Source organism: Typopeltis vanoorti, chromosome 1 (assembly GCF_054136105.1).
Source record: "Typopeltis vanoorti isolate ZY-2024b chromosome 1, IOZ_Tvanoo_1.0, whole genome shotgun sequence".
Classification (NCBI taxonomy): domain Eukaryota; kingdom Metazoa; phylum Arthropoda; class Arachnida; order Uropygi; family Thelyphonidae; genus Typopeltis; species Typopeltis vanoorti.
The window spans coordinates 127,938,248-127,955,166 of NC_143549.1; the positions used below are offsets into that span (position 1 = coordinate 127,938,248).

A 16,919-nucleotide genomic window follows, 5' to 3' on the forward strand; every position below is an offset into this window, starting at 1 on the left:
TTCTTCTTGTCCGTACGAGCCTTCTCATACGACAGCAATCTCGTTCCTGACAGGCTGTCTTAGAACCACAGTTACTCATCTTAGGCAACCCATATTGATTATTTCTCCACTGATTAAACACCTAGGATGTCACCTTTTGAGAGAGCAGTCAGTTCCGCTGCTCTGCAATTGACGATTACTAACCAGCAGTTTTCTTAAATACTTATTGAACATGTGGTAATAAATGTGACCAAGTATTTGGCGTATCCGCTGCGTAAGTGATACGTACTACCTCCGCATAATCGTTTCTAATTCAGTGGCCGGTACGTGTCTATTTAATCGCTTGAAGTGACGTCAGAGTAGTCCCTCTATGTAGCCTTTACAGCGCCCTTCTGATGTCCATGGGTGCCTTTATTAGGCTTCGCCTTTTAATAGCCTTTACTGGCACCTCTCTCTCTCTCTCTCTCTCTCTCTGCCTCATTACACAACTTTCTAGATGTGTAATGAGGCAGCTATACTCTGTTGCACATGAACCTATATTACTAGATCTTTTGAAATATTTTCTTTCCAAGAGTTCTGCGGGTATATTTCATGCAGTGTTTAGAAAACCGAACTGTAAAAATATATAAAATCTTTTGTTTCCAAAGATCTTGGTTCGAATTCCGTCTGAGGAAAGAGAAATATTTATAAAGATTTTTCAAGTGAGGATGAGTTGATGGGTGCCATATTGAGCTGCTTCCTTTCCAAAAGTAAGTTTTTTCCTTCCCTGGTATCTTCAAAATGAGAAAACTAGACGTACGTCATGTAGTTCAGATACTTAATGCACTCTTCTTGTGACCTTGGCTACCTGGGCGTAACCCACAATAACAACAAAAACGTGTTCTACTTCATGCGTTAGAATCTGCATTTGGTCTATTTTCCAGACATAACTTCCGTAAGAGTGGAAACATTTTTTGTGTGTGCATGCATTCAGAAATACTTCAATAATGTTTCCTAAATGCCATCGTCCACTTCTTTCTTCGGATTCATTTACTCGAAGATTACGAAGATTACCTAATATTATGAAATAAAGTCGAAGTCAAACTTTTACATCTGTACCACACGGACCACAATGAAATTTCTGAAAAGTTCAACAAAACATATATTCTTAAAAATGATATACTTCCTAATATAAAATATGTCAATAAAGTATATAATTAAAAGTAATATAACTTTCTGATATATTCAGCAATTTTAAAGTAGATCTCATTGTTACTTTTATACTTAAATGAAAATCCAAAATATCTGATTATATTTAAAGTAAGCAGTACAGTAACGAGGGTATGATGAGCTTGTGGCAAGTGTCTAACTTGCGCCCCCTAACCGAAAAATGACCAAAATCTTGAAAAATTTAAATGTAACAAATTAAATTTTACTAAATGCAATATGTTAAATACTTACTATTAACCCCATCAAAATGAGTTGCAGTCTGTTGCCGAAATTGTGTGTCTAAAGCAGCGTATTGCCGAAATTTAAAAATACAGCATAAAAGAGCAGACTTTTATATCAATTTATTTATTTTTATTTTTCATGTTTTGCTCTCCAAAACTATTTGCGCCCGTGTCGGGCTCCTCTTTCGTCACACCCTCTGTTTTCGTCAATCTGCTTACTTTCAGTGCCGTAAGCAGTTTGTCTAAAACAGGAATGCATTAATCCAAATTCAAGAAGCGTAAAAGAATAATTTTCATTCTATAAAATTAATTTCAATGGTTGGTTAAATGTGATGCAAATAAACATCCGTATTCTCTAGTTTTTCTTAAAAAATAATAACCAAGCAATGGCCATTAACTAACAATAGCAATAATATTCCTCAAGAAGTAATACTAATACCAATAACATCCACTTACTTTGCTCTTCTGTGCTATGAACTGAAGCCAAAACACCCCCTAATGACAAACACATTTTCAAGGCATCGTCCCATGATTTTTTTCCATCTATCTCGAATCCAAAAGTTTTGAAGCATTTATTTCCTGAAATGAAAACATAAACTTCAAATAATGTTTTGAAATAAGCGTATCTAAGTATGAGTAAAGTATAAAAAATTTTAAAGGAAGCATGTGCTTTGATTTGCCATGTACTGATCCTACCAGAAAGAAAACTTGTTTTGGGAAGACTGGTCGTGCAGTACATGAATATTTTGAAGCGAGTAAAAGCTAAGTACAGGGTTTAACAAGGTAACAAGAAGAGCTTCATGGGAAATAAAAATCTTTAAACGCAGTACTTGTATTCGAAGTATTCCTCTTCTATCTTTCGAAATAACCATGAAAATAACTTTTGATGACAAACTGTTATAACTCCACCCCCACCAAAACAAAATCTAATTTTCTAGAGGATGTACATAGAGGAAACATTGGAGTTTAAACATTGAAACCCCCCCCCTCTTCAGTGCTTGCAAGTTTCTTCCGATTATAAAGATTTCTCACCTTTTCTCCTTCCATAAGCGAGGAGTGTGAACATTTACTTCCCTGTGAAACAACCACATAAATCGCTTTTCCCTCAATCTTTCCAAAATCTTATTTGCATCATCCTCTCTAAGCTATAGCTGATTTTTGATATAGTTTAATTTTGGAAACGGAAACATTATTCTCCGAGTACAGAGAATATGGCTGATGTTCTGATCTTTTCTTTGTGGCTTCATTACTCTTCAATAAATTTTGATAGACTCATCTCTGCGCTATCTCTCTCAATACACAAAATGCAATCCGAATTGAAATAGACTATAAACATACTACGTTACTTTTACTGCTTTTCAACCAGTTACTTTCAGAAAGTCATTTTAGACTCTTTTTATCCAAGATAAAATTAAGTTGCGCAGTAATTTACCGTAATAACTGATGAGTTAAAGTATGTTTCCAGTTTTTAATCAATTACTTCTTCCATACGTAAAAATATACGAAATAGCTTAGGAAATGTTGGACTCCACCCTTCAATTAATCTTATGGGTTTTTTGTACGTGCTGATATCAACTTAACTGTTAAATGCCTATCGCTTCCCGGATTTTCCTTTTAACTTTCGATCCTTTATATAGTAAGGTGATCTTAGCGGATGCCTAAGTAGGATTAGCAAGAAAAATATCGTGACATCTTTCTTTCTATAAAAACAATTCTCCAATTCAGAAACCCAAGACTGACAGAGAGAGAGAGAGAGAGAATATTCGGCTTTGTAATAAACTTAATAACTTTTATGAGAATTGTAATAAAACTCTGGTTCAGATATTGGACACTATTTCTAGGATGTCTGTGTTAAACAATACTTGAAAAATAATCAACGTGATCCAGATATATGAAATACTCTATCAAAACAAATTGACTCTGAAGAATTTAGGAATGTAGAAAGTTTCTACATTCCTAATACAAACATGACCCAGCCACTACTACTACTACTACTTTTGTTATTACCTTACATAATCAATCCGACTCTACTTTATTATCTTCTGTCTTATAAGTAACTGATGCATGCAAATCTCACATTTAATACTAAACATAAAGCTCTCCCATATTTATACTTACCAAAATGCTGCCAACTAGAAGGACAATCTCCCTGAAATGGAGTGGATTGAAACTCTTTATTTATTTCTGTAGTTGACGAGTCGGGATTCTTGCATCTGACTACCGTCTTTAAATTACATCTGGCATCTCCCCATCCACCTAGAAAGATAAATCGAACAAAAAATATGCATGATCGTGTAAAAAGGTATCTTCAGAGGAATGTTGCACACAAAGAAGAGTAATCAATGTAAGAATGTTACACTTAATATTTAAGTGTAAAGAATAACAGAAAGAATTTCTACATAAAACTGTCCATTAAACAGTTCACAAAATCTAAGAAATCCACATTTATATTCTGATACACAGAAGAAAGTAAGTGTGCATCTCTCACCACCTTCGATACCGTTGCTCTGTGGTCGGAAGGAGATAATATCTTGGAAAAATGCTACTTTCAATTCATAAATGAAGCTAATAACTTTTTCAATTGTTCTCAACAGAAGCTGAATCAATCGGGTCTGGGAAGGAGATCTGATGGTTATTTTTCGCGAAACGATTTTGTGCTGTTACATGCAGACGTTTTGTCATTTTTATACAAATCTGATGGTTATGCTAACTGAAGTGGTATCTTGTCAAAATAAGCTGAGGGAGTGATGAAAAGCAAGTATAATGGCTGGTGTAGTACTTGCCGTCCAGGTCTTCGGGAAGGAACTCATTGTCAATGACCCGAACATCTTGTGAAAGAAACGGGGAACGTCCATCAGAAGGTGGATATAAAATAGCAAATATTGGCTTCACATTGCTCAGTTAAAATTCATCCTTTTTTTAAAAAATACTTTTATTTTCAACTTTTCATTTTATATTATATTGTTTTAATATAATATAATCATGATAATACTTTTAGCACATATTCACCTTCTGCAATTTTATTGGTCGACATTATACTTGGGAAGATAAAGGATATCGAGAATTTCATAATCACTGTTTTGTGAAATTCAATAAAAACATGCCTAATCGGTTCAATATCAGCTTGATCTCTAATTTGGATCTTTCTGATGTAACGAGAGCGATCGCATACTATTACATAGAAAAGAATCCGGTTACGCAGTCTCTGAAACCTGGAGCAGGTATGGAGATCAATTGATAGCTTATATTGGATAAAATGCATGACGGATATTTTTTTCCTGGTACTGCACATTGCAGTAGTGATACTGTCTTCGTTATCTATGTGACAGCATTCGGTTAGCACCACTAGACGGGATCAAGCATCGCGATGTTTTATTACAAAGAGGATTAAAATCCTTTCTTACCAACAATTAGAAACCCCGTTCGCTAAGCCAGGATTAGTTCATTATTTTTGACAGTCATTAACTGGATTAAAAAAAAATGAAATTAACGAAAAATGGAATTTACTGAAAGTAAGGTGATAAAATGATGAAAATATAACACAATCATAATGCAAGTGGTAATATAAGGAGTAAAAGGAAAAATTAAAAATGAATAAAATAAGAATAAAAGAGAAAATAATAGTAGATATAATAACAAAAAAAGTAGTAAAAGTTGCAGACAGTAAATAACCAAAAACCATGGTCAAGCTGGCTACTGAAAAAAGGTATATAACTGAAACAAATATAACCAGTGTGAAATATCTTAAGTTATGTAATGAAATAACATAAGAATACATATAGCGTGTACATATGTACATATATCATAAGAGCATGCAAGAAGCAGTTACTGGAATATTTCCATACTATAATTTTAAAATAAATCAACATTATTTAGTCTCTTAAGAGGAGGACATAAATAGCTACAAAGCAGGAAATTATAACCAACTGAGGAGTGTACTGAGTTCAGAGAATGGGATCGGTTGCTGGATGGAAAGAATATCGACAGTGCAAGTGAAGCATTTAAACAATACTTAAATGATGCTGTATCAGAATGTTTTCCGAGAGTTCGAAGAATAATAGAGTAGGAGTCAAATGGACGTGTAATCTTATTAAACAAGTGTTTCGTAAGAAAAGGACGATGTGAAAGGAATACCGTTTGCATAAGGATGACGTCCGTTAGGAACGTTATAAGCAGCAGGCTAGAATAGTCACAACTGTTGTAGAGAAAGCAAAGTCTGGTAGGACAAGAAACTGTCTCTGTGTGCTAAAGACGACCTCAAGAATTCTATGGATATGCTCCAAGTAAAAGAAAGAATGAATATGAAAGAACACCTCTTCTAAATCCAGATGGAGTGAGGGTTACAGATGCAGACGAAGTTCAGTTAATGAGTACCCATTTCATTAAAAACTATCAAACTGTGAACGCATCATTGAGCTCACTGTTACCTCTTCACTAGATGAAGAAACATAGGTGTGTGAGGCCGAGGTATTAGAGCTGTTGCACAAATTGAATAAGAATTCAGCAATAGGGAGTGAAGGAATATCAGCACGTGTACTAAATTAGTGTTCGACTGAATAGCCATTCCTTTGACCAGGATGTTAAATATGAGTCTCAGAACAGGGAAGATTCTGCAGGAATGGGAAGGAATGTATGGTAATTCCATTGAATAAGGGTGGTGCAAATACCGATGTATCCAGCTCTCGAAAAATTAATATCTCAGGAGCGGTGGTGAAGATTTTGGAAAAATTGGTTCGGGCCCGCATTCAGAAATGGGTAGACAGTGAATCTTTACTTTGCAATGAACAACATGGGTTTACTAAGGGATGATCACGTTTTAGCAATTTTCTCACATTCTGTAGGACTGCTACCATTGAACTAGACAAGGGGAACGGATACACCATGATACGTTTGGATTTTGCCAAGGCTTTTGACAGAATACAGCATGGAAGATTGCTGCATAATCACGAAAATCACGAAGTTAGAACTATCTTCTTCTTCTATCTGCAAAGAGGCTTTCTATAGCCCATTAATACAAGAAGAAGACTTTAGGCGGGCTAAAGGCTGCTTCCATTATCAAGGTACCTTAATTGAGTCAGCACCTGCAGAACACAAGAGGTGGGCATCACTACGGCACTGTTCTGTAGATGGTGCTCCTTTAAAAGAGTCATATCTGGTGCCTCAACAGCATGACTGGGTAAAGGATGGCACCAGACACCTCCCTTCTAGTATATTGACCTTATCAGGACAAGGATCAATGCCCTGCCCACTCGAGCCAACACAGCTCGATGGGATAGTGACGATTCAAACTATAGGGCTGGCTGCCATTACAGTGAGACATTGTTTCATATAGCCCAGTGTTGCTTCCGCAACCATGGGATCTTCGTGAGGAGGCATGATGACGTGGTCTCCATTCTGAACAACCGCTTTAAGAACAAATGTTGGGAGACCGCGGGGGAACGTTGTTATAGGACCTCCGCGGGTTGACGTAAGCCATACTTAGTGATTAAAAGAGATAGTGACATTTGAGTAGTTGATGTCCAGATGATGGGAACAGGGCGCCCACTAGCCTATAGCCATAATAATAAAGTAATCTATTATAAAATAACCCGGATCTAGTTATTAATATACGGGAGATGCATGTGGCAACTCGTAGGTTTACCAGCGCCATCATCTCTTTACGTGGTGTATGGAGGGCAGATAGTTATAAGGACTTAAAACAGCTTAGGCTTACGCAGAAGGATATAAAAGTTCTTTCCTTGAGGGCCCTGCAGGTCACACTGGTGGCATGGCGCTGCCACTAGAGAATGACTACAATGAAAACTAGAACAGGCATAGGGTAAAACATTTGTAAAGGCTTAGCCCGGCCTATATCAAGTCTGGATGAGATGTCTGGACGTGATGTAAGCAAACACTAATAAAAAAAATTAAATTAAATAAAAAAATAACAAGTGGTGTTCCACAAGGATCAGTGCTTGGTCCAATGTTATTCACTCTGTACATTAATGATATTGGGAAGGATTTGACACGTGACATACAGTTATTTGCTGATGAATAGATAGGGTAATCAGGAATGCTGCTGATATGCAGTCTTTGCAGAATGCAAAATAGGCTGAAATTGTAGGCATAATAATAATAATAATAATAATAATAATAATAATAATAATAATAATAATAATAATAATAATAACCGAAAACATAGTAAACATTGCAAATATTATGTATAACCAAAGACCGTTGCAAACTGGTTACTGAAAAAAAGTATATAACTGAATGAAGTGGTCATTCACTTCATCATGATTAGATATCCAATGTCGTATTATATTGGTTTGATTAGGCCAGAAGAAACTGATAAGGTTAAAAATCTTGGAGTGCTAATAGATAAGAAGTTGAAGTTTATGGGCCATGTGGCAAAGATTGCAAATACAACTCAAAAGATAATTGCAATTATTAAAAATGTTCACATGTAAAGATAAGGATGTTATTTTGCCTCTTTACTAGTGAGGTGTTATCCCTTGATAACACCTCACTTGGACTATTGTGCGTAGGTCTGGCCTCATGGTTTCCATTGTTATTCTGCTATATTGGAGAGCGTACAAAGGAGAGTGTTAAAAATGATATCAGGATTGTGGAATACTGATTATGAAGACAGATTGAGAATTTGTAAACTGCAGACACTAGCAAACAGTAAAAAGAGGGATGATATGGTTGAGACTTACAAACTGCTGAAAGGGTCATACAGGATTTCAAATGAATGGGATTTTTCAATTTATGGAGGGCGGGGAAAGGACGAGGTGGCATCCTTGGAAGCTGAGATCGCCAAGAAGGGTGTAAGGGCTAGATTTTTCTTTCAGAGGGTGCTCGTGAAGGAATAGATTACCACTGGATGTTGTGAGTGCACGCAGAGTGAATGAATTCAAGAATAAGCATGATAGCTGCTGTGTGCAGTATGTGGCCTCCCTCGATGAGTCTTTCTTAATAATAATAATAATAATAATAATAATAATAATAACCGAAAACATAGTAAACATTGCAAATATTATGTATAACCAAAGACCGTTGCAAACGGGTTACTGAAAAAAAGTATATAACTGAAAACAATATAGCCAGTGCCAATTTATCTTAGATTATGCAACGAAATAACATAAGAATACATTTAACATGTACATATGTGTGCATATATCATAACAGAGCATTCATGAAGCAGTTACTGGAAAATTTCCATACTATTAGTTTAAAATAAATCAACATTATTAACAGTAGCTGTTATTTTATTAACAGTCTTCATCTCATTTCTTCTTTACGAGACGTTTTTGGAGTCTCCGTTCCATATATCAAAGGTGTGTTTGAGAAAATCACCACATTTCTCTGCCACATTAACCACCAAGTCTCCTTCTTTTTTTTTTTCAATTGTCAAACTAAATTCATTCTTACATTCTCCTAAAGATAAATATCTTCCTTTCTTCCATCGAGTAATTTATAGCATTCCTTGTTCATACGTCTTCTATTATTGTGGTATGCAGGTTGGTCTGCTTATACACATCTAGGATTATTACATTGGGATTGCATCAGAAATATAATCCCAATTTTTTTACTAGACGGATTTCGTCCAGCTTCTAGATCCTAATCAGTCAGGTCTTGCTAGTCGCTCCAGTATCACAATAGATACAGCATTCAATGGAATAAGAGTAAGATTTTACAGAGGATCCGATTTTTATTAGACAAATTGTGTAAAGAACTCTGTGAAGATAATCCAACTTTAACAAAAATGACGATTTTAAACCTTTTTTTTTTCTGTTTTAGAAGGTTAGCTTATTCATGACTGTATTAAATAATAAATTTGTTGATAATAATTTCGATGTCTTACTTCGAATTCTAATAGTTATAGATCGAGATCTCCTCTTGTAATGAATATACTCTAATATAAACAGGCGGTATAATTTTCATTTGCTATTCTATTGTATTTTGTCTCTAATTTGATAATGCATTAAGAATGGTGTTGAAAAGAGAACGAAATTTCAGCTTTTAATAAATATTTATTTTCAGCGTAAGTACTTCGTAATTTATACACTTAAAATACCATTTAGGCTCATGAGATAGTCTCGCAATTTTTCCTGAATGCATAATCTGAACAAACTGCTTGCATCTCATCGGATAACTGCTTTATTTGCTAAATATTAAAATTCGTTTTGATTTTGTTTTCATTTGCTCCAGGAACTACAAGAAATTTTCTGCTGAGGAGTAGACCATAATATACATTACACAAAGGAGAATTTATAGTGTTTGTTTCTTCCAAATTTTATACGCATAAATAGTTTTTTTGTTGACAATGTATTAAGATGTCATACTAATTTCTGTCTTGCATTTTTATCGAAAACAAGATTATTTTAGTAATCTCTATTGCAATAATTAATCCCACATTGAAATGAGGAATTAAACCATGAATTGTACAAACGTATTGAAACATAACGCTATCAGATTGTTACCATAATATATTCTATTCGTAAACTAATTCGCTTTGTTTGCTAAAAATTGATAATATAAGAACCGTTTAATTTGCTGTAGCCCAATTATTATTTTTTTAAGTTTTATTTTTTATTGACAGCTACAGTTTTTCATGTGATTATATTTAGAATAATAGCGTACACGTATATTGTAACTTCTTATCGATGTGTCAAACTGAATATTTATATTTAGTTTCAGCTCTGCCAATTTTAAGACCTTTATTTTCAAACCATTTATATAATTTTATCATATTATGATTCATGTTATTTTCTAAATCCTTAATATTCGCCTCAACCGTGTTGTTAGCAAAATATGACCATTTTAAATATGGGACACTATTTGGTAGGCATATGCGACACACATCCTCTCTTCAGTCAACCCTCCAGCTTCCCGTGGTCAGTTTCAACATTGTGGCGTACCAAGTAAGTAATGCCTGCTTAAAAACATATATTGTTTTTAAGCAGGCATTTTAAGCTAGCTGAAAGAAATGTCAGCTACATCTCTAGGTGGAGGATAACTTTCATCGCTCGGTGAAATACCACCGCCTTGAACATAAACCACAGTAATTTATTAGTGAGCCTATACTCCCTCCCCCCAATCCATTCCAGGGTATAGCAGTAAAGCCATTCCGTAGAACTTCCGCTAGTGGTATATGAGACAGAATTTGATAGCAATGTCTCAAGAGCTTTCCTAATCATTTAGCGAATAATCTTGCTGCGTTACTCTTCCAGATTGTGCCTGGAGGAATTTCGAGTATAGAGTATGAAATAAACACTGTAATTGCCGCGAATGCACTGTAAAATGGAAGACATTCATGACTTTCATCCTTGAGCTGGACAATTCTCTCTTGTAATTAACTTTCTGATATATTCAACTACGAAAAATGCTATTAAAATTGCGTAATACTTGCAGATTGGGGAAAATCTCCCACAAAAAATTAAAAATTAAAATTTAATAAAACTATCAGGAAACGTCAAAATATAACAGAAACCACAAGAAATGTCAAAAAAAAAAAAAAAAAAAAACGAAATAAAAATAAAATAAAAGGCAAAATGACAAAATAACTCTCGAAAATAGAACAGAAAACAAAAATGTAACGAAATATAACAAAAAACAGAAAATATCAACACATAAATGATTCTTCATCCACTTAACCAACAGTTGTGGATTAAATACAAGCATTAAACCAAGCGAACCGATTAAATGCAACTAAAAAATCGCAGTTATTTTCACAGAATCTCGAGTGGCAGCCTGTCCAAACTATATTTCACACGATTGTTTCCATCACTAAGACGGTACGTGTACATCAGTCAAACTGACATTCCATACCAGACACTGTCAGATACAAAATTTCCTCTTTATCTTGTGATTGAAGGTTTCCTTGCCTAATCCTAATTCTACTTATAAATTTAATATCATTATCATTCTCATAATTCTGATAATCACTCTGATCTTATGTTTCTCGTAAAGACTGATTTTCTGCAAACTGATTCTCCAATAAACATGACATAGCTGGACCATATTACTTCTATTGGCAAAGATTCATTTCTAAGATTTATGCCAAAGCGAATTTCATCCTGGAGATCATAAATAAATCAGAACGAGCTCTACTGGCATCATTCGAGGGGGATAATAAAAAAACTTGCAAAATTTCTTACAAAAACCACATGTTGGGATCAGGCAAACTGGATTATATGAATAATATATATCAAAGATAAACCAATAGATTGGCCTAACTTCTAAAAACCACGCAGGGTTGGAACATTCCATAAATTATTGAACAAGAGTTTCATCTTACTAAGGCAAATTAAAGAACACTAGGATCCCTTCTGTAAGTGCGGTAGATCCGTCCAAAGTAACCAATTAGAGTGACTAATATCCGAGTGACTTAGGGACAGCACATATATAGCGTCAGGACAACCCAAAAGCGAATTAGTAAAACATGCTATAGATAAAGATCACTTTACCAGAGGGAATAAAGTCAAGTTATTGCAGAAATCTCACTTCGGACAGCAAAGAGTATGTTTGGAAATGACTCAAGTACTACAACTTCTTTTGTTTAAATACCGAAATTCTCCACTAAAAGCAAACGCCAGCATGAACACGTGACTTCGTTTTCGAGATGTGAGATCATCTAATTTCATTTCCTTTTTTCACTTTGTAGGGCTTGTCTTTCAAATGCCTAGGTACTGCTGATACAACTTCATCCTGTAAATATTTAATTTACTTATTAACATATTCATTTTCATTCTGTTCCAGTCAGTTATTTTCCCTTCATTCTTATAAAAAAAAGACATTCGAAAAATTGCAATGAATTCGAATATGAAATATTGCTGATAGTAATTATCTAAAACATTCACCCCCCCCCCTCTGTCAGAATACCACTTAATCTTCGCAATTCTTACAACATGGACATTTACCAATGCCGCCTCAAAAATATACTATATCAACTCTTATCTTGTACATCATCCCATATTGTCAAAGTTTCATTATCTATGGAATGCCCTTCGTCCATTGTCTTTTGTACACTACACAGGTATCAAATAAAGTAACCTCAGTGATGTAATGTAAATTAGAAATTTATAAATTATGAATCAAGAAATCAGAAGAATATCAGAGACAAGTGAAGTTAGGTGATAGGAAGTGAACTGAGACTTTCATCCAAATGTGTTTTGGAAGGTAATATGAGAACGTTAATTCTCAGATTACCTTCATCCCACTGAAGAATAACAAGGAAAAGGTTGAGGGTATTAATTACAGAACTCGAAAATTGAATTGTTCGAACAATACAAGGTTTGTGGAATCATGAAGTGGAACGAAGTATACTTTCGTCAATAAATATTGAGGGACGGCTTTTGTGTACAAGTGGAAAAGAGTAGGCGAAAGTACAGAATCTGAGGATTGGAATTAGTGGATTAATCTAAATCTAAAGAGAGGAACAATCTACCATGACAGCTGCTAAAAAATCGAAAACAGACCATAATATGATAGTTTGCTGATGTCATGTGTGATCGCATGAGTTTCCTTAGCATTTAATTGGGTCTGATATAGAAGCCTACTCATCAAAGTATCCTATCATGGTTTACTTAATTCCATCATGGTCTCTGTGTGCTATGGTAGACAGCTGTTCGACTTTGGATGAATCCTCGTCCCACTCACTTTCTCACAGAGCTTCAGTTTTTTGGCTCATTCCCTTTTCGATGGGCATACTTTCATAGACAACTATCCCACTGAACTTGGTCGTAGCCATTCTTCTGTAAACGCACGAGACGCTTCTGATAAATATACGTACATAGTTCAGTTTCAAACTTACCGAATCAGCTTCTCGTTTTTCATTCCACCTTTCTTTGTTCTGTAGAACAGCCTCACAATATTTTCTCCGCGCTACAACCGCCTACTATCCAGAAACTTATAAACATGTTTTAATTCTTTCTCGGTAACCACTTGTCCAACAGACGGCTGTATTATATTATAGATTGTGCGACCTCTAGTGTGTGTGTGTGTGTGTGTGTGTGTGTGTAAATAAATAAAATAAAATAATAAAATAAAATATAAATTAGGAGTTCATGAAATGTTTGACGATTGTACTACTATACATATCTATATGCAGTATGCAACTGTCACAAACCTGAAATATTGGACTTTACTTAATGGCATTAATTTCTACAAATCACTTTGTCCTGTCAGCGAAAACACCCCACACGACAATCAACTCATATCCATAGATAAAAGACAATAATATGAAAATAATGCACAAAGGAGTTTCTCACCTGTCGTTTTGTATTCTTAAAGGATATTTTAAAATATTTTTGTTTAGTAAATTTAATTTTAAAAGTTGATTGCAGTCCTAAAGATACATGCTTTATTGCGCTAATTTTGTCTTTGTGGAAACATATAAAATGAAAAATAACGATTGCAAAGTTTGATTATTCTATGGAATACTACAAAATTTCATTTTGATGTACTTATATGCTATTGTAAAAATTCTCTCTCTCTCTCTCTCTCTCTCTCTCTCTCTCGGAAGATTTTATATTTTATATGAACTCACATTTCATTTTATCAACAGAATAAGATTTTTTTTTTTTTTGGATACGCTTCCATAAATTTATGGAAGCAATGGAATTCGGACAAATTGTAGCACGTGAGACATATTTCCCTCGTCTTTCTTGTTACACAAAACGACAAGGCAAAGCAATTCCATCGGACTGATGAATATTAAATATGAGTTCATTAATATACTATTAGGAGGAGATGTTTTGTTAAAAATAAATAAATTATTTTCTTAACGTAATTCATTGTAATCCGCTGTTCTGCCAAAATCATTACGTGAGTACTGGTGATGACGATTTAGATAATAGAAATTGCAAAACTGGAATTGAAATGATGCGCTTAGAATCATGTTCACCTTTTCTAGAGCATTTCACCGTTTCTGTGTTTTAGTAGATCAAAAAGTATAACTGCTCGGAGTTATACTGTACTCATTTAATAGGTGAATTTTTCCTACTTATCTTAAACATAAATGATCATGAAAATTCTGTAAAATTACAGCTAACAAACAGACTACAAGGCCTTTTAGTCCTGTTGTTCATTATTTAACTAAGCTGTAAAATACTGTATACGTGTGTGTGTGTGTGTGTGTGTGTGTGTCCGCTTGCTTTTATGATTTGAAATTATGGAATGCATGTTATATTTCAGGAATGCCTTTCCAGGAGTTAAAATTAAATTGAAATTAAAAGTAAGTATTACGGTACACAACACAAAAGTAGGGGACGCGCCAATTAAAAGAAGTTGTGAATTGTGTATTTATCATGAGGTATATGGAATTTATGAATTTATTGATAGTTGTAATTTTTTTGTTAATCAATGCAGTAATAAAATTAATCGAAGTAAATTGTAACATCAGCTGGTTCACAATGTTCATTTTCTCTAACTAGCTCTCATTTCTTCACCGTCAAGTGAAAGGGGGGGAAAAGTAAATTTAATTCAAGTGCAGATTAGTTTGAAATGTCTTACCTGAAATTTTGTAAATATAAATTAAACAAAATGAGATCGACCAGAAACTATTCATAGCGACTTCACAAAATCGTTCCTACAATAATTAAGGACAGGAAAATGTAACATGAAAAGTCCACTTCCGTCCGATAAAAGGAACTTTAGCATGTTATCAGATCGCTGCTACTCTGAATACTTCTCTGAATATGCACACATTTAAATCAAAGACGCACTTCTTGACGTCAAAGAAACGAAAGGAAAATCGATAAGAAATGCTACAATCCGGTGATCATATTTTGTAAGGTTCCTGATGATTAGAAGAAAATATAAAAAACTATTATTAAGATTTAATGAATAGTGTGAATTAACCCGCAGAAAATATAGTAATGAAGCGTGGCAATCAAAAAATTCTTCAAGTGAATAATAAAGATGATATTTTATTGTTGGTTGCTTATATCATATTGCAATTTTAGAATGTGGCCATCCCGCCAAAACTTATTTCCACTTTCGCAAAATGGAAATTGAAACTTTAGAAAGAACTGGTAATTATTTGAATGTTATTCTTGATTACGATATAACTAATGAATTATTTATAAATATCTAAATTATTTTCATTCGTGTGGATAGTAGGTATTGACCAATTAGGAAAGTGAACTATCTCATTTGGTGAATCTAAAGAGCAAAATAGAATAATCACCGATATCAAAGTCTAAACTGAATGATTGTCGTTACTTTCTGTTTTTCTTTCCTCTCCGCATATTGCATTAATGTTCTTTCTTTATTTTATTGAATGTTCGTTTCTTCATTCAGAAATACTTGGAAACGATCATTATCGTTGCTACTCAGCTTTCGAGGACGAGATCATCTGAGAGTTGTTTTGTGGCTTCTCTAAATTCTACTGCTTGTTATGTAAATTGCTTGTATTTTTTCTCTTAGTTTCAATTCTTGTTTCAAGTACAAAAAAATGATTTCATACACACTCAATTATCTTATACTTGCATCTTTAATAGTGTCATTTCAATGATTCTAAATTGAAAAAAAACATCCTAAGTACTGCGTACCAAGGTAACAATGAAGGTACAAAAAATTATTTCATACAGGATTTAAATTCTCTTATGTCAATAAATAATTACTTTTTTTCCATTTAAAGGCTGCAGAAAATGAATTGTATTTTATCAAAATGATCTAACTCAATAAAATAAATTGTTTGCCTTAATTTTCTCGCATTGAATGAGTTAGGTCCAACTCGCAAAGTTATAAATAAATGTAATTATTACTTTCAAATATGTTGATGTTTTTTTTTAATTTATTTTAAAGAATTCACTTCTGGTAATTGCTACACAATTGGAAATAGAACCTTGCTTAAAATAAGTCAAATATAGCCGGATTATTTAATCATAGTATATGTATACTGATGAAACATACAGAAAACCATAGCTATACGAATTTTTTGAGTTGGACAATGAATACCCTTATAAATCAGCGATTTCTGGGAAGAAAAATTCTAGTTTTTCTTCTCAGAAAAATCTTTCAATCTCCATATCAGAGCACCTAACCCATTCTCACTTGAACAACCCTCAAGGTGGCCGACACCCTTAGCAAATTCGAAGATATGCGCCTTTTACCAGTGTGGCAGATATGTCACTGGTATCCTTGGTAACTGCTCGAACCATAATCCCAAACCTCTGCCTGTATGAGATTCGAACTGAAGTGTTTTGAAACTATACGAGTGTCGAAATGCAAAGGAAAATTTTCTACGTAATGTTTTACTGGGAGAAAGAGCTACAGGATGACCATAATTGAAGATGGGATAGTCAGTGTCCTGTAGCAAAAGATGTACTGGACGAAATTTAACCAAACTTTGTATACGTACACTATGGAGCATGGAGTTTTGATTTATAGAAGACAAAATATAGTACAAAATTCTCAGGGGACATTTGGTTTGGGATTACTGGGATACTTGTGTGGTTTGGGATTAGTTAAACCGTAATGGCTAGAAGAGACACAACAAATCAATTTTCGTGTTCGTATAAC

The 16,919-nt window shown here is 34.1% G+C and overlaps 1 protein-coding gene across 1 annotated transcript in view; it reads right to left on the minus strand.

The window, feature by feature from the left end:
• LOC150110413 (macrophage mannose receptor 1-like) overlaps positions 1 to 15,031 on the minus strand; it is a 74,154-nt gene extending 59,123 nt beyond the window's left edge. Inside the window, exons 1-3 of the mRNA XM_090397830.1 lie at positions 14,907 to 15,031; positions 3,528 to 3,665; positions 1,866 to 1,988 (exon numbers count right to left, since the gene is read on the minus strand). Coding sequence (XP_090253956.1) covers positions 1,866 to 1,988; positions 3,528 to 3,665; positions 14,907 to 14,961 — 316 coding nt within the window. The 5' untranslated portion in view covers positions 14,962 to 15,031. The remainder of the gene's footprint in view (positions 1 to 1,865; positions 1,989 to 3,527; positions 3,666 to 14,906) is intronic.
• Between the last annotated feature and the right edge of the window lie 1,888 nt (positions 15,032 to 16,919).